Raw genomic sequence first — 26,209 nt, 5'->3', positions numbered from 1 at the left:
CCTCCCCTCCCCTTGCTTTCCTTGTCCTCTTCCCTCCTCTCTTCTCCCTCTCCCCTCCCCTCTCTTCAATATCTTTATAGATTTTGGAAAAGACAGATCCTGTGCACTGTATATTTATTCCATTACTCTGTGTCCCAATAGGAAGCAATTAATTTAGGGGATTGCTGTCTTAAAGATTAACATCCCAGAAATAAAAATCTTTACATATAATTTTCAACCAATTTAAAATTCTCATTTTCCTTAGAAGATAGTTGAAGTACGTAATGTCTCAGAAAGACATTCCAGCTTTCATCCTAGGATGACTCTGATTTTACTGAGCTCTAGTGCAGACTACAGAATTACTTTGGAATCCTACTTAGAGTCCTGCATCTTGTGTCTGGATCGGATATTTAAAGCAATTGAGCTGGATCCCCTGGAAGATGAGCACGGAAACTTTCATTGACACAGTGGTGCTTGAACTTGAGTGGGAGAGTCACATGTAACCTAGACTCTATCCCCAGGAAACCCCCTGTCACACATACAGTTTTGCATACATTTGTGGGGAGCTGTCAGATCCTTTGAAATCTGTGGGTTCCATGTTAAAGTGTTGTTGACCAATTATAATATTATAGGTTGTTTTGGAAAGGACAGACTATATTTCCAAAAGGATCCAGTAAAATTTAAATCATGTGGACAATTTCCCCATAAAATCATTTTTTCAGTAGGATGCTTATTACGAATAAAAATCCCAACGTTTAATTTCAACACAAAGAATCAAGAAAAGCACATGTACAATGTCCTTTTACCTTGGTCTGAAGCGTATGTCCTCAATTACTGGAGCACACACACAAATTGGAGACTGCATTTGCTTTTCTTTTTTTGAGGGATTTCTAGAGAGTGAACGATACAATGTTGGGTCACCCTCCATGGAGACAGAGGACTATACTGACCAGCCAGGCAGTGGGTTTCACTCTGTTGATTGTTTCCTTTTCTGCACAGAAGTTTTAAAGTTTGATCTGAGTCCCATTTGTCTATTCTTGCTTTTGTTGCCTGTACCTTTGGTGTCATAACTAAAAAATCATTGCCAAATTTAATGTTTTGAAGATTTTCTTCTAGGAGTTTTATATTTTCAGGTCTTGGATTTAGATTTTTGATTCATTTTGAGTTAGTTTTTATAAATGGTGTGAGGTAAGGGTCTCACTACATTCTTTTGCAAGTGGCTATACAGCTTTCCAAGCACCATTTCTTGAAGGGACTATCCTTTGCCCATGTGTAGCGTTGGCACCCTTATAAACGATCATTTGACTGTATATGTGAGAATTTATTTCTGGGATCCCTATTTTATTCCATTGAGACTGTCTGTCTTTATTCCAGTACCATATTGTGTTGATTACTGTAGCTTTTTAATATATTTTGAAATCAGGAAATGTGAGGCCTCCAGCTTTATTTTTCTTTCTTTTTTAAAAAATTGCTATGGTTCTTTGTTGTTTTTTTTGAAATTGTGTATGAATTTTAGCATTTTTTTATTTCTACAAAATATGCCATTGGGATCCTGATAGGGATTGCACTGAATCTGTATGTTGGTTTGAATAGTATGGTCATTTAACCAATATTGCCTTCCAATACATGCACACAGGATATCTTTCCACTTATTTGTGTTTTCTTTTTTTAAAGCAATGTTTAGTAGTTTTCAGTGTACAAGTCTATTACCTTCTTGGTTAGGTTTATTCCCAAGTGTTTTTCTTTCTTTTAGTGCTATTGCAAATGAGATTTTTGCACCTTAATTTCCTTTTCAGATTCTTCACTGTTAGTGTATAAAAATGCAACCAACTTTTGTGTGCTGATTTTGTGTGCTGCAACTTTGCTAAATTTGTTGATTAGTTCTAATAACTATTATTTTTTGTGTGTAATCTTTAGTTTTCTACATATGAGATCATGTCATCTTCAAATAGAGACAATTCAACTTCATCTTTTCTATTTTGCATGCCATTTGTATTTCTTGCATAATTGCTCTGGTTAAGAACTCAAATACTATGTTAATAGATGTGGTGAGAGAGGGCATACTTGCTTTATTCCTGATCTTAGAAGGAAAGCTTTCATATTTTTTCACTATTGAGTATTATATTAGCAGTAGGCTTTTCATATAGGGCCTTTATTATGTTAGGGTAACTTCCTTCCATTCCTAGTTTAAGTGTTGTTTTTTTTTTTTATCATGAAAGGGTGTTGAATTTATAATGTGATATTTCTGTATTTTTTTGTCTTTCATTCTGTTAATATTGTGTATTACATTGATTAATTTTCATGTATTGAACCCTCTTTGCTTTCCAGGAATTCTTGGTCATGCATCACCCTTTTAATGTGTTGTTGAATTCAGTTTGCTAGTGCTCTGTTGAGAATTTTTGCATCTCTATTCATCAGGGATGTTGGTCTATAGCTTCCTTTTCTTGTAATATCTTTGATTGATGTTGGTGTTGGAGTAATGTTGGCCTCATAGGATGAGTTTGACAGTGTTTCCTGCTCTTCATTTTTTTTGGAAGTGTTTGAGAAGGATCATTATTAATTCTTCTTTAAATGTTTGGGAAATTCTCCAGTGAAGCCATTTGGTCCTAGGCTTTTCTTCGTTGAGAGATTTTTGATTACTGAAATAATCTCTTAACTCATTTTAAGTCTATTCAGATTTTCTGTTTCTTTGTGATTCAGTCTTGGTAGGTTGTGCGTTTCTGGACATTTACCCACTTCGCCTAGGTCATTCAATTTGTGATGTATCCTGTCCTCACTTCTCCCAGGCTTGTGGAGTCTCGTCAGTGTCCTCCCTTTGTCAATAGTGATGACATTTCAGAAGCTGTTCTACATGTCTCATTTGCTCTTGTTTCCCCTTAGCTCTCCCAGGAAGAGTCAAACCATTCCTAAGGCAGGGGGATATAAAAGCAATTTAGAAGGATTTGGACTGTTAGGATTAGATACTGGAAAAAGAATCACATTTAAAAATCTGACATATACTTGAAAACTGAGAGAGATGGTTTTGGTTTTTCATTCACATTGAAGCTGAACGCTTTTCATTCACAAGACCTTCTTTTTAATCTTCAAGCCCTAATAATGAAAGATCAATTATGGTGGTAACCCAATCTCTCTAGATTAAATGTATTTAAGTTTCTTCAACCAAATGGGCTTTTCCCACCTAACTGTCGTCTACTCTATACATTTTTCAATACCCCAAAGTACTTCCTAATGCTCAGAAAGAATAGCCAATGATATGAACTAGCCCCTGAAAGTTCATGATGATGATGGAATTGGTTCTGGCCTCTCACAGAGCCTCTTTGAAGAAATCTTGGTCAGCTACACATTCCATCTTTCCACTCGGTCCCAGGGAAGTGGTGAGCTTCTCCATCAAGGGACATGGATCCTCACTTGTAGTTAGTGGACTCCAAGGGGACAGACACCCATAAACTGCTGACATGGGTCCAATAGAGACCTGGGCAGGGAGAGATGCCCATAGCTAAGATTTTGTATAAATATTAATAGAGAATAAAGGGAAGATTCAAAGTGATCCCAGCTGCTGTGGTTGTGTTTGCATATGCCATGATCTGGGTGGAATCTGTTCCCTCCATTAACTGAAGCTGTGTGTGTGTGTGTGTGTGTGTGTGTGTGTGTGGGTGGGCGGGGGAACCACTAGATTCAAAGAGTCTCATTTACATATTCAGTCAAAACTATTTTTCTTAAGAGCGACAAGTCCTTAATTCACTGGGTAGTAATCTGAGAGTCAAACGCTGCTCATTCTCCTCCACCCTATTTTCTCTTTCAGGTTCACACGTGGTGCTTAGACAAACTCAAAATGAGGAAACACCGACATTTGCCCTTGGTGGCCATCTTTTGCCTTTTTCTCTCAGGCTTCTCATTAACTCGTGCGCAGCAACAAGCAGGTAAGATCCAGAACTGTCTCTTAAAGCCATTATAAAAGGAGCAGAGTTCTCTGATTTCAGACCTTAGCCCTCAGGCGCTTGCTGTAGAGCTTAGAGATCCCTCTAGGAGCCAGTTAGGTTGATCACTGCAGAATATTCATCTCGTTTACAGACTTTCTCAGACACTCTACCCAGTGAGAGATGGCTTGCTTTTACTAGAACTTGGGTTTGATATCTTGAAGTTGGTTCAACAGTGGTTGGTTCTTACACAGAGCATGAGCAGAAAGTTTGTATTGCAAATACTTTACCATTGGAACAGCTTTTCCACGTTTCTGGCACCTGTTGGTCTCTGAGTGTTTAAAACCAGAAGACAACCATTGAGAGTAAACATCGTTTTCCTTGGAAACAAAACACTGAGAGTAGTACCCTCTCTCTGCAGTTCTGGACTCAGAAACATTTGTCATTTACAATCATCTAAACTTTTAAAAACCAGTTTCCCCAAACTATTAAAAAAAATCCACCCTAATGAACCCAATTAAGAATTTGCTTGCAGAGTTTGAGAAAACGGAGAAATGCTTCATGCATTGTGAGCTCGGAGGATGACTGGGTCTCCTCTCCTTTGCTGAGAGAGCCCGGCCCGCTAGTGGTTAGATCGAGGGCAATGGGTGCCACCTCAGTGGAAGGGGACCATTGGTTGGGCATCAGATCAGCCCGAGGTAAGTAGCGACCAGGAGCCAGCTGTGATCAGCCAGCCTGGCCACGGCTGCAGAAGGGCAGTCTCCGCACCCTCAGCCTCCAGCTCCCACTGATGAGGGCCCACTGGATTCATCTTTGAGAGAGAGATATTATCTTCAACACCCATGAAGGCTTTTCTGGCCCTAACGAATATGTTAAGGTCCCTTTCTTCACGCTAAACCATCTGAGAAACATGAGGCTTTGCCTTTCTCTACAGTAACACAAGTTATCTTCACTGAAGGAAGACTTATTTACTATGTGTATTTTTCTTGGGATTACCCAAAGCATTGGAGGCTAGTTACTGTAAGACGGCAGCCGTTTTCACAGTTCCTTCTCATCAGGGCTCCGCTTCACATCCCAAAAATGAAGACTGAATTCATAAAATGATGGTTGCTCATTTGTGATAGGCTATCCTTCCAATCTGGTCAAGTGGGTGTTGGGGCTCAAAGTACCACAAAAATCGTGCTTGAGATAAAAGACACCCTGGGGGATTTTTCCCCATCCTGGACCTGCCCCAGAGCAGTGTGCAATCAGTGATTGTGCAGGGAACTCAGGCCAATGACTGTGCACCATAGCCTTTGCGTCCGAGGTCCAGGTCCCCACTCCTCAGGTAAGTCAGCCTGCCTGTCTGCATTGCCGGTGAGGTGTGGATTGTTTAGTGAGAGCATAGCACAAACTGATGTAGTTTAGGAAGGCTTTGCACTGATAGGAAGTAACTGCTTGAACAGGAGAAAAATCTAAACCAATGTCTTTTTTTAAAGATGTCAGAAATGGTGCCGCTGCCGATATAATATTTCTAGTGGATTCCTCTTGGAGCATTGGAAAGGAACATTTCCAACTTGTTCGAGAGTTTCTATATGATGTTATAAAATCTTTAGCTGTGGGAGAAAATGATTTCCGTTTTGCTCTGGTCAAGTTCAACGGCAACCCACATACCGAGTTCCTGTTAAATACGTATCATTCCAAACAAGAGGTTCTCTCTCATATTTCCAACCTGTCTTATATTGAGGGAAGCAATCAGACCGGAACAGGATTAGAATACGTAACACAGAACCACCTCACTGAGGCTGCTGGAAGCCGGGCCAGGGATGGAGTCCCTCAGGTTATCGTAGTGTTAACTGTTGGACACTCGGACCACCGCCTCGCTCTGCCCCCAGCGGAACTTAAGTCTGCTGACGTTAACGTGTTTGCAATTGGAGTTGAGGATGCAGATGAAGGAGCCTTAAAAGAAATAGCAAGCGAACCATTCAATATGCATATTTTCAACCTAGAGAATTTCACCTCCCTTCATGACATAGTAGGAAACTTAGTGTCCTGTGTGCGTTCATCCGTGGCTCTAGAAAGGGCTGGAGGCACAGAGACCCTTAAAGACATCACAGGTAATGGCAACGCTGCCACGCTGCTGCCCGCCTTGCTGTTCCTTGAGATAAGCTTGGCTCCTGCTGGCCTTAAAGCACCACTATGGCTAAACCATGGCGGGTGGATCAGGGAGATGAGCATTCGCAGGTTTAAAAACAAAGGTTTGAATAGTCTCTTAGTCGCCTTCTGAGACAAAGCACTCACCCACATCAAACAATTACTCTTTAACTCAAAAAACCACATCCCACAAAAGAAAGCATCAGTGTGGCCACTTGTGACGGGAATAGAGGGACCATCTCCTTAAAGAACGCTCCGTGTGGGAAAGAGTGAGGACGGAGAGAGAAAGGGCATCTGCTTTAGTGTCCAGTAGGGTAACAAGAGAGCTCCTCTCTTTTGCTCCATGAAGTTTATTCCGGAGAATTGGTGGAGTTAGAATTGTAAGAAACCTCAGAAACGATCCAGTCCAAGTCTATTTGGAGGAAACTGAGTCCTAGAAGTAAGTGACCTATAGTTAGAGTCCAGCTGGAGGCCCTTGGGCCTTGGCTCTGAGTCTGGTTTCTCACACGTCCATGCTACAACCATGGCTGTGCCCACAGAGGCTCTCCTACTCAAAAGCCCTGTCAGTGCCACTTGCAAGTACTGGTAACGCTGACACGACACTGGCGGGTTATCGCACAGGGGCATGTGCAGAATGAACTGGCTGGCAAGTTATTTAACCAGTCAAGCCTGTGAGCTCTCTCTGCAGCACTGAGTGTCTAAAAGACCAATAGGGAAGGGATTTGACAAGTAAAATGTCAAGTGTATGGTACATGGCAATTTTGACCAGTACCCATGGCTAGGCTTCCTCATCAGTGATGGGAAGGGTGGAGGGAACTAGTCCGTGAAGCCAACTGACAATGGAGAACAGAGGATTTTAGGTGCATGATCAGGGAGTTAAGGGGGAATCCAGGGCCTCAGGGGAGAGATGAGTTCCAGAGAGAGACGCATGTCCTCTGAGATGGAGGGCAGGGAGGAGAAAGGGAAGCAGGGAGACTTGGTGTCAGGAGGATGGAGCCAGCTGTCTCGGGCAGGCAGAGCTTGGTTACGAGAAGGGTTTCAGAACTGACCAACCCCAAGGTGTTTCATTAGGTTGTTCATAGAATGGTTGCCCCAATAGTTCCCCATGATTTCAGATTTGATGGCATGAGAGGGCTAATGCCCTACCAGTGGGCCTACTTCTAATAGAGAGGAGTGAGTGACAGGCTGGATTATTTCTATTTAACACTAAAAAGCTCCTCTCCTTTGAAAGACATGTTTCGTTTCTATGCTAGTGTTGATCCTGCCAGATTACAGAAAAAGAACATGGGGCCCTAGGAGCACCCCAAACCAAACAGTCCAGGTTGCAAGAAAATAACCTGCTCCATTTGATACACTAAACTCAGAATCAATAATCCACTGATCATTGCATTTCTGAATATAGGTAAAATAACCAATTTATGTCAAAAATAATAAAGGAGATCAGTAGAGAAATGGGGCACCTTTATCGATGGCCAAATCAGGAAAAAGAGTAGATGAGTTTGCCTTTATGTTCAATCATTATATAAATGAGCAGATAATTAAAGTCTGAATGCTAAGTGAGCTATCAGCACAGCATGTTTCCACACTGATGATAAACCTTTGTTTTTATGCCGAGAAAGCATCTCTGTCTTCTAGTGTCCAAGCCACTAGCAGCACCAGGGTGGACTATTAATCCATTTATGTTGTCTTTTCTAATTAACTTCACTCTGCAATTTTTCCAGAACTGTGTCCCACTGCATGCTCCACAGTAAGATAATAATAATAATAATAATAATAATAATAATAATTCTCTGCTTATCATTTGGGGAAAGGTAATCAGATAGGAAGGCATTCCAGAAATGTCTAATGAGGTGGGGCAATTTCTTCCCATTATGTGTCCACCAGGTAACTTTTCCCCAGAAATATATATGTGTGTGTGTGAGTGTGTGTATATAAAATGTTAGTGATTGCCACTGTTCTAAATGAACTCTATTCAATGAAGCTCTAAGAGTTGTGTTTTTAAGTGGATATAGGACACAAAAGCTTTAAACTGAAGGGAAAGCTAAAGGTGATCTATATTCAGTGAGGATTCCAGCTTTCTTTTCTCTGAAAAATATAAAGATTTCAAGAACTCATGGAATCTATCAACCATTTTGCATTTGCATAGGAAATGCAAAGGTGCTCTTTTAAATTTACCTTAAAAAAAAGGAAGCAGCCCGTGAGTAAGGAAGGCACTGTGCCCATGCTCACGTGCTCAGGAAAGCAGTGTTGAGGGAGCCCTTGATTTTTCCATGGACATTGTGAAACTTTTCTGTAGAAAATGCCACGGAGGGTGTGAGATGTGAGCCATAGAGACAGAAAACCAGAGAGGTTCACAGTCTTAATTCTAGGTAGAGCTGATTACCCTTCGCGTTCCCATGGATCACTGGTGTGCCTGCCGTACACAAGAACCCGGCTCTTGTGTCTTCCTGAGGCTTCGGCTCTCCTGGATAACACAGCATGCCCGTGTGTGTCCCATCATGTGTGCATAAGAGGACAAGGTTGTTTTTTCAGTGATGACAAATTATCCAACATTTTTCTATGACCTGCAGCTGTTCAGCCTTTGAGAAGAGAAATATTCAAGGGTTTTACCTCAGGGTTCATTGCTCTTATTTATACCATTGCAAATGGCAATAAAAGTAAGTAATAAATTAGTAAGAAATACCTCATCCTATGATATTTTCTATTATTGACCCTGGGATCATCATTAATTCTTCTTTTAAATGTCTCCCTATGCTACATATGTGGCAAACCTTCCTTGGTCCCTCAGGGTCATTGGTTTAGGCCTGAGAAATGTTGAGGAATTCTGCCATGTGATTGGCAGAACCTCAAGTCCTGTGATGATGTGAGATATCTCATTGGCCTGCTCTGCAGTCATACTGCTAGTACCACCCTCCCACAGATCCTTAAGGAATCCCAGGTTTTGGCTAAAGAGTGCTGAATGTTTTAGCATTCTTAGCAAAGGCCTGGTCTTAATTATTCTGTATGCAATGATTAAAAATGCAAGATCTTAATTACTCTAGTGAAAAATTATGCTCATTAGACCTTATATTTCCAGTTAATCTTAAAATATCTTATAAGATATTTCCAAGTTAATATATTTCCCTATGCCAGGAATTCATCTGCAAAGATGTTGTCAGAGATTGTGTGTATTTGAGAAAAATGTGAGAGATGTTCTGATTTGAGCAGTCACAGGCTCAGCTTATACAGTGAGAGAGCTTGGGTGAGAATATAATTTCACTGTAGCAAAACTTTTCAATTTCCTGAGACAAGATTTGTATCCCATTTCTGCAGTGAAAATAAAAGCAATTTTGTTGGTACAAAAATAGTTTTAAATATAAAATATTCACTGTCATTAAGAAGATCAGAATAAATGGTCTTATTTATAATATTATAATTATACCCAAAATATAGGTTCCTAAAATCTCAGAATGTAAATGTCATATATATTCATATGAATCTCTTCCTATTCTGTCATGCACTTAATTTATCAAACAAACTCTTACCAGAATAATTTTGCTTTTCCTGTAGTTTAAATCAGTCTGATTTCAATATTCTAGCTGAGCCTTTGAAATATTCTACTCAGGTTTGTAGATTTATTGATTGCTCAGTGCTTCTATGAGATTCCAATTCTTAGTATCAGAATGGAAGTTTCATATTGGCTATTTTTTTTTGTCCATTAATATAACCCCAGAGCTAATTCTGATTAAGGGTTCATTAGATGCACATGGTCCCACTAGGCAAGCAGTTTAGGATGTCATGAAAACAAAGTTGGATAATTATGTCATGACTGGTTTCATATCACTCTGCTTAACATTGTTCTGCATTACACGACTGAATATAGAGGCACTAGCAGAACTACATGAACACAACATCTAGCCTAACCCCAGACCTGCATTGGAGTTTTATGCAACTAATCGTTTTATGAGAAAAATAAATTCAAATCAAAATTTTATCAGAGTATTTTAAAAATTAAAACTTGAAGTGCCGTTTGAGGTCAACCTTTCAAATTAACAAAGTTGCATGTATGCAGCCATCTTGGTTTTTAAAGAAAGAAAAAAAAAAGATACAACAGTTGCTCAAGAATCAAGAGTTTAACATACTGGGGTGATGAGTCACCAGCCCCTGAATCTCACATTCCATTTTGAAGCTGTGGATTTGGATAAAAAATTCTTACAATCACTTGAGGATAGTAAGAGAAATGCCCCCAAATTAGAATTCAACTTTGAACCTTTGTTAATGTCCTCCTTCATTTTCTCCTGTGGGTATGGTAGTGCACAATTCCATGAAACTGCATTTCCCTCCAAATTTAGTAGAAAATTTTAGAATATGCATCCATGATTTTCACCCACAGAAAAGTGAAGGTGATCCCTACACAGATGGCACAGATAAAAATGTGAGGTAAAGGTCCCTATTTCACATCATCATTTCTAAGAAGTTGCCTCTTATTCATTCCGAATGCAGAACGAAAAGAGAATTCCACGTTCCCTAATCAACATGTGTTTTGTTTGTCTTATTTCGTGTTTCTTATTGGTTTCCAAAGAAACATGTCAGAACACTGAACAATGCATGTAGTCACTTGTTCTAACGCTTTCACATTTTTTGCATTTCTTTCTTTTAAAGCACAAGACTCTGCTGACATTATTTTCCTTATTGATGGATCAAACAACACCGGAAGTGTCAATTTCACAGTCATTCGCGACTTCCTTGTCAATCTCCTTGAGAGACTGTCAGTCGGAGCTCAGCAGATCCGAGTGGGGGTGGTCCAGTATAGCGATGAGCCCAGAACCATGTTCTCCTTGGACACCTACCCCACCAAGGCTCAGGTTCTGGATGCGGTCAAAGCCCTTGGGTTCATTGGTGGGGAGTTGGCCAATATCGGCTTTGCCCTTGATTTCGTGGTGGAGAATCACTTCACCCGGGCAGGGGGCAGCCGCGTGGACGAAGGGGTTCCCCAGGTGCTGGTGCTCATAAGTGCCGGGCCTTCTAGTGACGAGATCCACGACGGGGTGGTGGCGCTGAAGCAGGCTAGCGTGTTCTCTTTCGCCCTCGGAGCCCAGGCCGCCCCCAGGGCAGAGCTTCAGTACATAGCTACCAATGACAACTTGGTGTTTACTGTCCCGGAATTCCGTAGCTTTGGGGACCTCCAGGAGCAATTACTGTCGTACATTGTTGGCGTGGCCCAAAGGCTCATTGTCTTGCAACCGCCAACCATTGTCACACAAGGTACGTATGCTCTTCTCACCATCCGAGGGGTTGCGGGGTGTTTTGTGTGTTGGTGTTTGTGGAAGGAAGGCAGGCACCTCACAGAATGAATCGCCTGAGGAGGACCTGTAAGTACCACAGCCGAGCCCTCTGGAGGTGAGCTGGCTCTTGGAACTCATGTCTGGGATGGTGGGGGTCTCTAAAAAGCTGAAGATATACGAGTGGAAAGCTCTTGTCAGACTGTGAGGCCAATTCAACAGACCTGCTCCTTTGAGACATCAGACACCATGTTGTCATCTCTTCATAATGCAGTCATGGTACGGTGGACCTCAGGGGCTGATTACAGTCCTGAGAAAATGACTCCAGGGAAAGGGCATTGGCCTCTGAGAGCCAGCAGGTTAGAGGTGTGCTCACAGATCCCTGAGGGCTGTCTCCCCTAAGTCCTCTGTGTGCTGAGTATTGAGAGGTGGGGTTCTGCAGGTAAGGCATAACAGAGCCCTCACGTGGTGTAATATTTAGGAGAAACTTTTCCCTGCGTCTGTCAAGTTTAGGAATAGTTCTTCTGAGTAGAGAGATATAACAGAGCCCTCACGTGGTGTAATATTTAGGAGAAATATTCCCTGTGTCTGTCAAGTTTAGGAATAGTTCTGAATGGAGAGACGATGACATACACTCAAATGAGGGTCTTTGGGCAGAAAGTCCAATGGGAGCCATTTAAAAAATATAGAACTAACCAGGTCCCATAAATACATATGTAACAACTGTTGGAGGTGGGAAGTAGATTTCAGAATTTAAATAAGAATGCAATGGTGCTTGGTGCAAGGCAGTGAAAGAACCGGCAGACACAGGTGTACCAAGTGATATGAGCTGTGGATGCCCTCTGTCCATCAGATCTTGTTACGGTGGCTCCAGGCATGTAGTTGGGCAGGTAAATTAGAATCAATGCGACATTACATTCTGAAGATCCTCTTGATATTTACAGACATCCCTCTGATGGGAATACAACCCACTAAGGTTTCTCCGGGCTTGCACACTTTTGGAAACAAACACACGATTTCCACAGGTTTTGTAAACACTGCAGGAGTGCCATGGTGAACTGGCTTCTGAGCCCAAATCCCAGCCTCACCAGCTGCATGATGCTGGGCTGAGGCACAGGGATCACACTCGGTGAGGATATAGTTCTGTTCCAGGCAAGGTTTCAAACTTTTTTATTTTGGGCAGCGCGCTGCCCTCATTTTAGTTTTCCCAAGCTAACTAGCTGATTAAGTGTGAATTCCTCGTTTACACATCATCTTTAATCTTTGTGATTAGTTTGTAAATATTCAACTAATATTCTTGGCTCTCTGGTATGAGCCCAACGGTATGCCAGGCCCTGGAGTTACAGGACTGGTGACCGAGATGAATGTGGCTGCTGGTGCATCAGAATATAACGGGGAAATAGTTGACAAAACTATAAACCAGCGACCACACCAAATATTCCCCAAGTGAAGAGTTGGATGAGGACACTACAGGGGAGTCAGGGTGAGCAGATTTGGGTCTTCAGGTGTGGCTAGAGGGTGGAGCCTGAGGGAGCTGGAGGGATGAGGCCAGGAGGGGGCGGTGAGTGGGAGCAATAGGGCCAACAGCTTCAGATGGGGCGGCCGGCAGGGGAAGGCTGGCCTGAGAGGGGTATGAAGAAAGGAGGCAAGCAGGTGAGGAGCAGAGGGGAGAGAGTCCCAGGTGGCTGCCTGCAGCGCACAGGAGCCTGGCATCTCCCAGCGGGGCTGGCGATAATGGACAAGTGGGAGAACAGCTTTACTGTGGGCATGCGGAGAGTGAGTGAGAGGAGCGTGGCGCTGGGGCTGACATGCTCGTGGGCCGAGAGGAGAGGTCTGGGAGTGGATGGGGAGAGACAGGCTGGGGACCAGGCTGCAGGCACTGTGCTTGTACAGCTGGTGAGGAAAGGAATGCTCTGGAAAGGAGCCTGGGGGAGCAGTCAGTGATAGAGGGAGATGAGAGGGAGGGTGCTGGAAGCCGGGTGAGGGCAGTGTGAATCCAGGGAGGCAGAGATCACCTGGGGCCCGAACTGCCAAGAAGCTGATTAGGATGAAGACATGGGGTCATTGGTGTGGGGGAGGGAGGGGAGGTTGTGGTGGGTGCAATGGGAGCTGAGGGCATCCCCCCACCTGTGAGTTTGCTGTGTGGCAGTGCTGGCGGGACAGCTTTGAGCAGAGTGCAAAGCTTGCCGGGAGTGTCTGACTGAGGGAAGGGCCAGGGAGCTGGGGCCAAGGCTCTGAAGATGGAGAGAGGGAAGTGAGTGAGCAAGGGGCCAACTGGGAGTCAGGGTGAGCAGATTTGGGGCTTCAGGTGTGGCTGGAGGGTGGAGCCTGAGGGAGCTGGAAGGATGAGGCCAGGAGGGGGTGGTGAGTGAGAGATTTCAGAGCCATTCCTGAAGACTTGACCACCTGTGGCCCTGGACACGGGCACTGGGGACAGGAGGATGTGCTTTATTAGAAGTCAGGGTCCCGAGTCACTGAGAAGAGCAGCCTAAGCGTAGCCCCAAGTCACTCTAATAGTAGGGTGGAGAGGAGACAGCCCTGAGAAAGGGGGCGGGGGTCTGGACAGTTGAAGAGAATTTGCTTGGAAACAGTGCGGGGACAGTCGCCCGTCCTGGGCTGTCAGGGCTGCAGGGAAGCCTCGTTTTGGGGGACGTGCTGGTGTCGGTCAACAGGGAGGTGAGGGCTGAAGCCAACAGATTAGTGGAACCTCAGGCTCACCTCCCAGCGAGGGTATGGCAAACCCAGCCCCAGCAGAACCGGGTGCAAGAGCAAGAGGCTCCGCTTGGGTAGGCATCTCAGGAGGAAGGGGCTGTCACTCCAGCAGATGCCGGGAGTGGGCTGGGACAGGGTGGGGGCGGGTGCTGATTGGTCTTTCTAATCACCCATCACATGCAGTGCACACCTCTCGCTGAGCACAGGAAACTGCTCACAGGGTATCAGCATTAGCTCCTCCGTCTGTGGTTATAAGGGGGGCGGGCGTGTGTGAGTACATATGGACCCAGGTGTGCTCGCTGTCCTTGTCTGTGTGTGAAAGCAGGCATATGACTGTTTGTATGGCTCATACATGTCCTGCACAGAGTAATGGAGGGGGAGAAGAAGAAGGCGGGCATGGGATACTCCTGTGTTTCAGCAGCAGGTACAGTGAGAACCCCAGGCATCTGCATGGTCTCCAGGAGAGCTAGGGACTTGAAATGTATTGTTTACGCCACAACTTGGCACCAAAGCCATGGTCTCCGTGTGCCTGCCCCTAATGCTTGGTGTCGGTGTGCATTTCCGTGTTTTCTCTGAAAGAGGAGAGTGTGGGCTGATAAACGTCAGTGTAGTCACATGTCAAGTAGGTGAGAGTGCTTCATATTATTGATCTGACCACTCGAGTGACAGGGGCTCCTTGCGGCCAGATAATGACTGAATAAGCGGAGCCTTCTGGCCTCAGCTGTCAGCACTGGTGTTCCTGTAAGTCCGGACGCCCTGCCGGTTTCTGGGTGGGGTGCAGAGGGCTGATTCAAGTCTTCGGTCCTGTGACTCAGGCACTGCCCACGCGGTGACACGCAGGGCACAGAGGCCTTGTCCAGGTGTCCTTGCTTCATGGTTTGTCTTTAAGGAATCACACAGTTACCATGAGACTTAGTGCCTTCACAGCACAGGGCTCCGACAGAAAATGCTCTGTGCCATTGACTGGTTTTGACACTGGTTTCCTTTTTATAAGTTTTATGATGCCAAGTAATTGGTATGTTACTTCCCCCTCTGCCTGGAAAACCAAGGCATGGAGACTAGAGCGGAAGGAACGGGCATTTGCGCTCTCAGCGTTTGCACTTGGCAGTAGGTGCTCATGAACTCCCGATCATGCCACGGGGGCCTCTGAGCCCCACTGATCGCTTCCTCCATTACCTGGGCTCTGGCCTCATTCTGGCCTCGCAAACCCAAGCCTTAGATTTATGGCAGGAAAGAGCTTCTTGACTTTTTAAGTGACAACATGTTAATCAGGTGGCTACTGAAACGAAATCTGTTTTTGGGCTATAATTTTGTACAGAAGTGCTGAGTGGGTGGGGGATGTGCTACCCCATAGGGAAGGACACTGCTCTCACTCTCCTGTGTGTGTAATGACAAGCTCCCCCCCGCCCCCGACGTCAGATTTATGGCAGGAAAGAGCTTCTTGACTTTTTAAGTGACAACATGTTAATCAGGTGGCTACTGAAACGAAATCTGTTTTTGGGCTATAATTTTGTACAGAAGTGCCGAGTGGGTGGGGGATGTGCTACCCCATAGGGAAGGACACTGCTCTCACTCTCCTGTGTGTGTAATGACAGGCTCCCCCCCGCCCCCGACGTTACCTTAGCCAGAGCTAATGGGGAAGTTCTTTGAACAGAATGAACTGTGTAGAGTCATAGTTGAATGTGGTTGGAAAGACTGCTCCACTCACCTTCTCATATTGCTACCTACAGTCATTGAAGTCAACAAGCGGGACATACTTTTCCTTGTGGATGGCTCATCAGCACTGGACCTGTCCAACTTCAATGCCATCCGGGATTTCATTATCAAGGTCATCCAGAGGCTGGAAATTGGACAGGATCTCATCCAGGTGGCAGTGGCTCAGTACGCAAACACTGTGAGGCCAGAGTTTTATTTCAGTAGCTACCCCAGCAAGAAGGAGGTCATTACCGCCGTGCGGAGAATGAAGCCCATGGGAGGCTCGGCCCTGAACACGGGCGCCGCTCTGGACTTCGTTAGGAACAACCTGTTCACTAGTGCGGCAGGGCACCGGGTCGTCGAGGGGGTCCCCAAGCTCCTGGTGCTGATTACAGGCGGTAAGTCCCTAGACGAAGTCAGCCAGCCGGCCCAGGAGCTGAAGAGGAGCAGCATCCTGTGCTTTGCGGTTGGGAGCAAGGCTGCCGACCAGGCGGAGTTGGCGGACATGGCCTTTGATTCGTCGCTGGTGTTCACCCCGGCTGAGTTCCAAGCTGCCCCTTTGCAAGGCATGCTGCCCAGCTTGCTGGCGCCTCTCAGGACCCTCTCCGGAACCACGGAAGGTACGGCTGGGGTGGGAGGTGTCAGACACACCACAGGGTGGCCTCCAGGCGGAGCCTTTGAGAAACAAAACAAAAGGAAGTTTTACTTGTGTTCAGTTAGGAGACAACTCTGAAATGGTGGAAGCAAGAGCCACACATGAGTTTTATTTCAGGTTTCCGTTTACCCTGAGCAGGGAATTGTAGGACTTGGATGCACTATGACACAACTGCATGTCTTAAGATGTCACACGAGAATTGTACGCCTTCAAATGTCATAAGGACCATCTGACTCGAATTATAGGATCAGGGCCACCTGTCTTTGAAGCTTCTAGCTGAGGAGGTCACTTCTCAGTTCCTGTCCCTCGTGAGGTCCCAGTGTTCAGTTTCTCCTGGTGACACCTGTCTGGCCTCCTTTTCCCACCACCAACATGTAGACTGGATCTTCCTCTCCTGAGCTGACAGTCCACTTCTAAGTGATTCGAACCTGACCAGCGTAGAACATTAACCCTCTCTCCTCTCTCTTTAAGGGATTTCCTTAAGTGCAAAATATAGTGAATGAATGGGCATGAAGAGAAAAACCCAGTGGTTGTTTCAATCTCTCATTTAATATGATTGTCAGTGGGAAGTTTTTTTAAAACACATTCTAGCAGTCTATGACCTCATGAATTGAATAAGTATAATTTGCCGTCCTCAGTGAAGATTAATATTATGGAAACAAGCTTTTCCACCTCACAAGCTTTACCACTGGAAGGGTGTTCAGTGCACAACCCATGTTGCATGACCCATGTTGCATGTTGTATGACCCATGTTGTAGGACCCATGTTGCACAACCCATGTTGCATGAGTGCATGCTTTCTCTTCATGCTCTCTGGTCTTCTAAAAGCCTCTCTCTCTCTCTCTCTCTCTCTCTCTCTGCCTGCCTGTCTGTCTCTCTCCCTCTCTTTTATTTTCTTAAAAATTCTAACCCACCCTCTCATAGCCAAAGTACAATTTCATAGAACATAGGATAAAATTAGTTGTTAGGTTTATATTTCAGTGAGACACCAGGGAAGAGATGGGAAGTAATTTTTTCAAAGGACATGTACTAAATGTGTTGGGGAAAAAACTCTAATTTGAGAATTACACTTTTGATTCTTCATGTGTACAGCCTCAGCCAAGCATAGCAAGTAGACTCTGTATTTTCACATGTTTCCAGGATTCTGTGATCTCACCCAGAGGGATTCCCATAGGTACCCTTTTGGATTAACATCTGGCAATCCCGTGATGCCCTGTTAGGAAAAGAGGACAGTAGGAAATGACAAATGGGTGCCCCTAGGAATCCTTCATGATGAGAACAGACTAACAGTATTGAGTTTTTTAGTCATAAGGAACTCATGTTCTCAGGTTAACTTGGGTTAAGGCTTCTAACCTATCTGTAAGGGGAATCTCTGTGAATGTGTAGAGGTGAACCCCCAAGGACCCAGGTGAACTTGGCTGTGAACCTGATTCAGAGACACGAGTGAGACAGAATTTGACAGCACTCTTGCAGAATTCATTCCCTAGGAAGGATGTTCTGGTTCAAGGACTCGATCCTTTTTGTTGTTTGAAAGCAGTCTACCTTTGGCGCAGTGTCTCTCTGTGAGCCAACTTGGTCCCATAAACTTGGCTATGGACATACCTCATAGCACCAGTCGCCATGGAGGAAAATATGTGCCCCTCTGCCATATTTTACCAGATGGATGTGCTTTGCCTCACTGATGTCTTGTGTCTTATGTGTTGGCATGTGTGCACCGGTTGCGGGCACACATGAGTGTGTGTGTCTCACTTTGTTTTCTGTGCTTCACTGCAGTTCACGTAAACCCAAGGGATATCATCTTTCTTTTGGATGGATCGCTCAACGTTGGAAAGACCAACTTCCCCTATGTGCGGGACTTTGTAATGAACGTAGTTAACAGCCTTGATGTTGGAAGCGACAGTATTCGTGTGGGTTTAGTGCAATTTAGTGACACTCCGGTCACGGAGTTCTCCCTAAACACGTACCAGACAAAGTCAGATTTGCTTGCTCATCTGAGACAGCTGCAGCTCCAGGGGGGGTCAGGCCTGAACACGGGCTCGGCCCTGCGCTATGTCCATGCCAACCACTTCATCGAAGCTGGCGGCAGCAGGATCCGCGAACACGTCCCACAGCTCCTGCTCCTGCTCACAGCAGGGCGGTCTGAGGACTCCTATTTGCAAGCCGCCAATGCACTAGCCCGAGAGGGCGTCCTGACCTTTTGTGTGGGAGCCCACCAGGCGGATAAGGCCGAGCTTGAGCAGATTGCTTTTAACCCGAGCCTGGTGTATCTCATGGATGATTTCCGCTCCCTGTCAGCTTTGCCGCAGCAGCTGATTCAGCCCCTAACCACATATGTTAGTGGAGGTGTGGAGGAGGTGCAACTCACCCAGCCAGGTAAAGCTCCCCCACTGCACGGGGCTCCCTCCCCTGGCAGGCAGGTGGCCCAACCTGAACTCAAGAGCATGGTGAACCCTAGAAACTCGACTGACTCCCTTTGGTTGGAATATTTTGATTGGGGGTCTGAGACACTGTACCAGCAAGTTTACATTCTCTATCTAAAGGGTGTTCATTGATGAAAGCGAGTCTAGAAAATTCAGCTTCCATTCCTTGCATCTTATCCCACCCTTTATTCAAAAGCTGTCTCCCCCACCCCCAATGCCTGTGAAGATTCTGGGGTGCAAATCCAGGTGGAAGTGAGAGGGTGTAGATAGATAGAGGTGGGTCTCCTGTCACACATGAGGATGGCTTGGCGTCAGTTAGAAATCACAGTTCTTTTCTTGATATGACTTTTTTTTTTTATGTTCAAAATCTGCTGTATCTAGACAATTATTTGTTGTAAACCCAACAAAGCCAGCCACTCTATGTGACGGTAACACAATTTCCAAAGGAAGTCCGGATAGTTGTTCTTATTGCAAGTTAATTTGGTGGTGAGATATGGAGTACTGGATCTTGCAGCTGACATCACACGGACAGGTAGCAAGACTGAGACAACCGAAACCTAATCGAATGAATTCCCATTGTGTGAACTGAAAATCATGTTCACGTTACCCATTGTAGCCCCATATGGGCGGTCATCCTTTCTTGTCTAAATACAGCAGCTTGGAAAGCAGTGACAGAAGCCTGCCTGACCACAGAGCAAGGACAGACACCATTTTGGTCCTCATCCATAACCTCCAATTTAATGAAAAGATAATCCAGTTAGAGCTGATCATCGACTCAGCTGATAATGTGTCAACTCAGTTATCCTTGTGTAATTAAACCACATCAGCCTTTGTCACTAGAGATAGGTCAATTTTTAGGCAAAAGGACAATAAGGACCACATGTTTGATAGTTTAGTTTATAGTTTGAAAACACTGTCTGTTCTCCTAGAGCAGTGATGGCGAACCCTATGACACACGTGTCAGGTGACACACGTACTCATTTTTTTGGTTGATTTTTCTTTGTTAAATGGCATTTAAATATATAAAATAAATATCAAAAATATAAGTCTTTGTTTTACTATGGTTGTAAATATCAAAAAATTTCTATATGTGACACGGCACCAGAGTTAAGTTAGGGTTTTTCAAAATGCTGACACGCCGAGCTCAAAAGGTTCGCCATCACTGTCCTAGAGTGATGGCCCCCTGGTGCAAGAATAGAACCCCGTGGGCTTGTCCTTGTCTCGCTCTGTTGAGAAGCTTTCAGATTGGGTGGAGCGGCTTATTGTTCTGGTCCTTTGCAAGTATGCACTGCTTTGAAACGGACATTTAAAAATGTTTTTTATTGATTTCAGAGAGGAAGGGAGAGGGGGAGAGAGAGATAGAAACATCAATGATGAGAGAGAATCATGAATCAGCTGCCTCCTGCACGCCCCTACTATAGATCGAGCCCGCAACCCGGGCATGTGCCCCAAACGGAATCAAACCAGGACCTCTTGGTTCATGGGTCGATGCTGAGCCACACCAGCCAGGCCGAAACAGACATTTTACTGACAGTCGGTGAGGGTTCTGCCTCCCTTGTTGGTACAGTGATTGTCAGATGAATTGCGTGAACTCCTGTTACCAAATGCTGGTGGTGTTGGGCTGACGTCAGTTTGGTGCCTGTTAAATTCTTGAACCTCATGGTGTCCTAACCTCCTTTTTCTTGTAGAAAGCAAGCGAGACATTCTATTCCTCTTTGATGGCTCAGCCAATCTTGTGGGCCAGTTCCATGTCGTCCGTGACTTTCTCTACAAGGTGATCGATGAGCTTGATGTGAAGCCAGATGGGACCCGAATTGCAGTGGCTCAGTACAGCGACAATGTCAGGGTCGAGTCTCATTTTAATCAGCACCAGAACAAGCCTGAAATCCTGAATCTCGTGAAGAGAATGAAAATCAAGACTGGCAAAACCCTCAACGTGGGCTATGCCCTGGACTATGCACTCAGATCCATTTATGTGAAGTCTGCTGGGAGCCGGATAGAGGATGGAGTGCCCCAGTTCCTGGTGCTGCTGGTGGCAGGACGCTCGTTTGATAGTGTGGAAGGGCCGGCACGCCTGCTGAAGGAGAGGGGGGTGGTGCCTTTTGTGTTACAGGCCAAGAATGCAGACCCTGCCCAGTTAGAGCAGGTAGTACTATCCCCCGCCTTTATCTTGGCTGCAGAGTCACTTCCCAAGATTGGAGAACTTCAACCACAGATTGTGAATCTCCTGAAAACAGTGCCTTCACCAGGTATGGCATAGGAATTCTGGTTGGGCCTGCAGCTTAGTTCTCCAGGGTGTGGGTTGATGGTGGGCTGCTGGCTCCAGGTCCTGAGATCGAAGCCGTCCTTGGGTTTCCAGGGAAGGTGGAAGACTAACGATCATTTCTGTAGGAACAATGAAATATGACTTTTCCTTCCTCACTCGGACTCCATAACTGCTGTTTAGGGCAAAACAGGAGAATCAGGGTGATTATTTTGAAGGACATGAGAGTATCCTATATAATAAAAGGGTAATATGCAAATTTACCCTAACGGCAGAATGACCAGTCACTATGACATGCACGGACCAACCGGGGGCAGACGCTTAATGCAGGAGCTGCCCCCTGATGGTCAGTGTGCTGCCACAGGGGGAGCTCCGCTCAGCCACAAGCTGAGCTGATGGCTGCAAGCACAGCGATGGTGGCAGGAACCTCTCCCACCTCCTCGGCAGTGCTAAGGATGTCCGACACATCCCCTGAGGACTCCTGGGCTGCCAGAGGGATGTCTGACTGCCAGCTTAGGTCCAATCCCCTGGGGAGCGGGCCTAAGCCAGCAGGTGGACATCCCCCAAGGGGTCCCGGACTGTGAGAGGGCGCAGGCCGGACTGAGGGGAACCCCCGCCCCCGCCCCTCGAGTACACAAGTTTTCATGCATTGGGCCTCTAGTTTCACAATAAGATACGTGATAAAAATTTAGACATATTAGTGGTTAAAAATCCTTTGAAGACACATAATTTTTACTATATGCATAATAAAAGCCACATGACTTTGTTATAATGTAGTTAAGCCAGTCTTCATCTTCATATCCTGCTCCCTCCCCCCATCATATTTTAAGTGGGTGTCCCTGTGTTAGTATTCATTCCCTACACTAAGGACATAAGGCATGATGAGAGACAGATACATTCCCACTACACACACTGCATGAAACTGTTTCATCTACAGTACCATGCCTTTGTGTTTAACCACTTTCCATTTGCTGATACAAATGCAATGAAAAGAGTAATTAATTTCATCTACAATCCTTTTGATTAAAAGCTGAGAATCTAGAGTATTGACTATTGCTCCCACACACTGTTGCTCCCACACACTGTTGGTTTTGGATTATAACCTGGACATCTGGATTACATTTTCCCCCTATTGATCCACTATGACTTGCAGCAATTTATTTGAAACTGCCCATGTATAAAATGTTATTGGTTATGCAGGCTCTTCCATCCAGATCTCTCTAGCCCTCAGTGTTTTTCTTGAGTACACCTTTGAAAGTTTATTGCTCAAGCCTTGAACAATTCTAAAATGAAAGGGCTATCTATATAAACTGGTGAGTTTGTTTCCTCCTGTAACAAGTGGAGTGGCTTAAAACAAAAGGAATTAATCCTCTGACAGTTTTAGAGGTCAGAAACGCAAAACCAGTTCCACTGGGCTGAAATCAAGGTGTCAGCAAGAGTGTGTCCCTCTTGGAGGTCCCTGGCCGTTTCCAGCTCCTAGAGGCCGCTTGCATTCCTTGGCTTGCGGCTCCTTCCTCCAGCTTCAAAACCATAGCATAGTACCTTCTCTCTTCTCTGACCTCTGTTTCCTCTAAACCTGATCCTCTTGTCTCCCACCTATAAGGACATCCCCAAAGTCAAGTTCTGGGGATTCTGAATCGGACGTTCTTCAGCCCACCACCATCAGTAGGAAACTGTCCCTCTCATGTCCTGTGTGAGTCATTTGGGCTGTCTTCCTTCCAGTTTCAGCTGAAAAGGATGTGGTGTTTCTGCTCGACGGCTCTGACGGTGTCAGGAGCGGCTTCTCTCTGTTGAAGGATTTTGTCCAGAGAGTGGTGGAGAGCCTGGATGTGGGCCCAGACCGAGTCCGTGTGGCTGTGGTGCAGTACAGTGACCGGACCAGGCCCGAGTTCTACCTGAATTCATACATGGATCAGCAGAGTGTGGTCAATGCCATTCGAAGCCTGGCACTGCTGGGAGGGCCAACCCCCAACACCGGGGCCGCCCTGGACTTTGTCCTGAGGAATATCCTGATTAGCTCTGCCGGAAGCAGGATAGCAGAAGGCGTCCCCCAGCTCCTGATCGTCCTCACAGCAGACAGGTCCGGGGATGACGTGAGAGGCCCCTCGGTGGTCCTGAAGAGGGGCGGGGCTGTGCCCATCGGTATCGGCATCGGGAACGCCGACATCACGGAGATGCAGACCATCTCCTACATCCCAGGCTTCGCCGTGGCCGTTCCCACCTTCGGGCAGCTGGAGAACGTCCAGCAGGACATCTCCCAGAGGGTGACCCAGCTCACCAGAGAAGAGCTGAGGACGTTGCAGCCAGTGTTGATTCATCCACCGAGGCCAGGTAAGGAGGGGACTCTTGGATCATCATTCCTTGAAACATCTGGGGCTACTTGTTTGGACTGTGGCCTGCACATTTTGTTTCCTCTATTTATACCTAATTCCATGAAGAATTAGGAACCTCGTTTGGTCTCAGAAATGGTAGAGGCTTGGGGAGATGCTAAGATTCATGTTTTTGGCCAAAGTCTGAGGAAGGGCATGTGCCTCGCTGACAGTGCAGGTGCTCTGACTCTGCATGAAGCCTGATGTGTAGGTATCCAAAGGGCGGAGCCACCTCATTGACAACAGCAGTTCAGTGTGGTTCTGAGCTGACCAGAGGAGGTCCAGCCTTCCATGACCAGGGAGGGGGTTAGAACACAGGCTCTTCGTCAAGCTGGAACACAGTCTCTGAGATGTTGGTGTTTCCAGAGCCAAAGTGTGAGGATTGCTTTTGAATTTGCTTGGTGCTGAGAAGTGTCTTAGCTGGCAGGAAGGCCACCAGGCTGTGTGACAGCATTTACCCTATACCCTCCTTCCTATCTGCTTTCCTAGGCCTGGTTACAATAAACTAGAAAATGATGGGAGCCTGGCTGCTGAGAAGGAAGGGGATTGAGATGTGGCCACCCCCTCCAAAAATACCCAGCAGGGGCCTGTCCTTCCTGGGCCCCTGGATAGGGATGGTCAAAGTGGCAGAGAGACAGCCATGGCTTCTCCCTGTGGCTCCTGTTCTACAGGACACCATCCATGGCCTCATGGCATAGAGAGGGGGAAGGAAGGGAGGAGAAAAAGCCAGTGAGAAAAGTGGGATGCAGGAAACCTGCTTTTGGGTGGACGAGGGAGGCGAGGGTGATGGACACAGTGCGAGGGAGTGGGTGTCAGCTTCTCCTTGCTGGTGTCCAGGGCAGAGAGCAGCACGTGGAATGTTCTAAAGGGTTTGACACCAGATGAAAGTATGCATCAGTGAGGTAAACAAAGGGAAAGAGCTTCCCCCCTAATTGATGTGTGTGGTGCCTCCAGCGCAGTGGGGCCAGAGCCTTTTGCACAGCGCGGCTGCAGTGCCAGTGTTCCCGAGAGCGCCCTTTGGAAATGTCAGCACTGGGAACATGCAGCTCCTTTACCAGAAACGCAAGCCCATATTTCTATAATAACAGGATTCCTGCCCACTCACATTCCCTCTCTTTCAAGTGACTATATCCTTCCTCCTCTTTTCTCCCCACCCGCTTCTTCTATGCTCTTCTCCCTCAGCTTAGTCTGAGATGGTGGCTGAAATCCCATTTGACTGAGAAATGTAAGTAAATTGGAAAGAACTTCCAGAAGCACCATGTGGTCATCCCAGCACCGTATCCCCATCTCAGCTTCCCTCCTGTGCCCGTGGTGACCCGCCTCTGCTCCCGGGCTCTCCTGTCACCTGCTCATCTGCTTCGTCTCTCTCCTGCGTCACCAGGTCTCCACTGAGGGTGGGAAGGGTGGTTTCCTTCATGCTCAAACCTGTTGCTTTCTCTCTGTGTCAAACACTCTCTCCCGGTGCCCTGCATCCCCTCCAGCAGCGCCTTAGTCTCCTCTTAGGTGAGTTCCTATACTCCCTACAACTCCTCTCTGAACCACCCCTCTGCCCCTCACTCTCGCCACTCCACCCAGAGCGCTCTTCTCAAGGCCCCTCCAACCCACGGGCAATTCATAAGTGACATTTTGCTGTCACTGCTGAGGCCCCCTCCTTCCCGAAACACCATCCCCACTTCATCTACACATGTGTCTTGTGTGCCTAGTCTCTGCCTCCCTCAGTTACCCTTCCTTATCCTTTGCTGGTTCCTCTTCTCCTCCCTGACTTGTCATTGCTGTGCTAGGACTCAGAATTAGGATATTTTGCCCGTGGTGATTCCATGACAACCTGGGAGGTGGTTTGTTAATGCTGAGAATTAGGTGCCAACGAAGGTGAAACCCATGGTTTGATTCGGTTTGATTCGCAGGTGCAGGCAGCAAGAAGGATGTGGTCTTTCTCATTGATGGGTCCCTACGTGCTAGCCCTGAGTTTCAGTACATCCGCACCCTCATTGAGAGGCTGGTGGACTCGCTGGACGTGGGCTTTGACACGACCCGGGTGGCAGTCATCCAGTTCAGTGAGGACACCAATGTGGAGTTCTTGCTCAATGAATACTCCAGCAAGGAGGAGGTGCAGAATGCAGTGAGGCGGCTGCGGCCCAAGGGCGGGCGGCAGATCAACGTTGGGAATGCCCTGGAGTATGTGTCAAAAAATATCTTCAAGAGGCCACTGGGGAGCCGGATTGAAGAGGGCGTTCCTCAGTTCCTGGTCCTCATTTCGTCTGGAAAATCCGGGGATGAGGTGGACGACGCGGCAGCAGAGCTCAAGAGGAATGGCGTGGCACCATTTACCATCTCCAAGAGTGTGGACCAGGAGGAGCTGGTTAAGATTTCCCTGAGCCCTGAGTACGTGTTCTCAGTGAGCACCTTCCGGGAGCTGCCCAGCCTGGAGCAGAGGCTGCTGACGCCTATCACGACCCTGACCTCAGAGCAGATTCAGCAGATGCTGGCCCGCACTCCCTACCCTCCTCCCGGTGGGTTTGAATGTGTTGTTGTTGCTTCTCTCTGAGTGTTTTCGATATAAAAAAAAATAACAGGCTCAAAGATCCATGGTCCTCAGGATGAGTTAAAATAAAATAAAGGCACACCTGTGATTGAGCCACTTGGGCCTATTGCTTGTGGCCAGAAGGAAAGATGCACAGGATGGTGAACCACGGGATAGCTCAGTGTTAGAAAGGACTTCTGATAGGTCTCAGGCTTATGGTAGGTGAGTCTGTGGAAAGCTTAAGGAAGTGGGACTTTGCCAGGATCAGATGTTGTTAAGAAATTA

The 26,209-nt window shown here is 46.3% G+C and overlaps 1 protein-coding gene across 2 annotated transcripts in view; it reads left to right on the top strand.

Annotated features, from left to right (window-relative positions):
- Positions 1-26,209, top strand: part of COL6A3 (collagen, type VI, alpha 3) — a 74,913-nt gene that overhangs the window by 8,205 nt on the left and 40,499 nt on the right. The window contains exons 2-9 of one of the 2 annotated variants that reach the window (XM_014537604.1): positions 3,782-3,899; positions 5,375-5,992; positions 10,671-11,273; positions 15,733-16,317; positions 18,125-18,724; positions 20,460-21,020; positions 22,757-23,365; positions 25,308-25,913. In XM_014537604.1, the coding sequence (XP_014393090.1) occupies positions 3,812-3,899; positions 5,375-5,992; positions 10,671-11,273; positions 15,733-16,317; positions 18,125-18,724; positions 20,460-21,020; positions 22,757-23,365; positions 25,308-25,913 (4,270 nt within the window). In that variant the 5' untranslated portion in view covers positions 3,782-3,811. The remainder of the gene's footprint in view (positions 1-3,781; positions 3,900-5,374; positions 5,993-10,670; positions 11,274-15,732; positions 16,318-18,124; positions 18,725-20,459; positions 21,021-22,756; positions 23,366-25,307; positions 25,914-26,209) is intronic. The other variant, XM_014537605.1, reaches the window with a different exon arrangement.

This window comes from Myotis brandtii, unplaced genomic scaffold (genome assembly GCF_000412655.1).
Source record: "Myotis brandtii unplaced genomic scaffold, ASM41265v1 scaffold180, whole genome shotgun sequence".
Lineage (NCBI taxonomy): Eukaryota > Metazoa > Chordata > Mammalia > Chiroptera > Vespertilionidae > Myotis > Myotis brandtii.
Note: the sequence above shows the minus strand (reverse complement) of the source record. Positions and strands in the feature narration are given on the sequence as shown.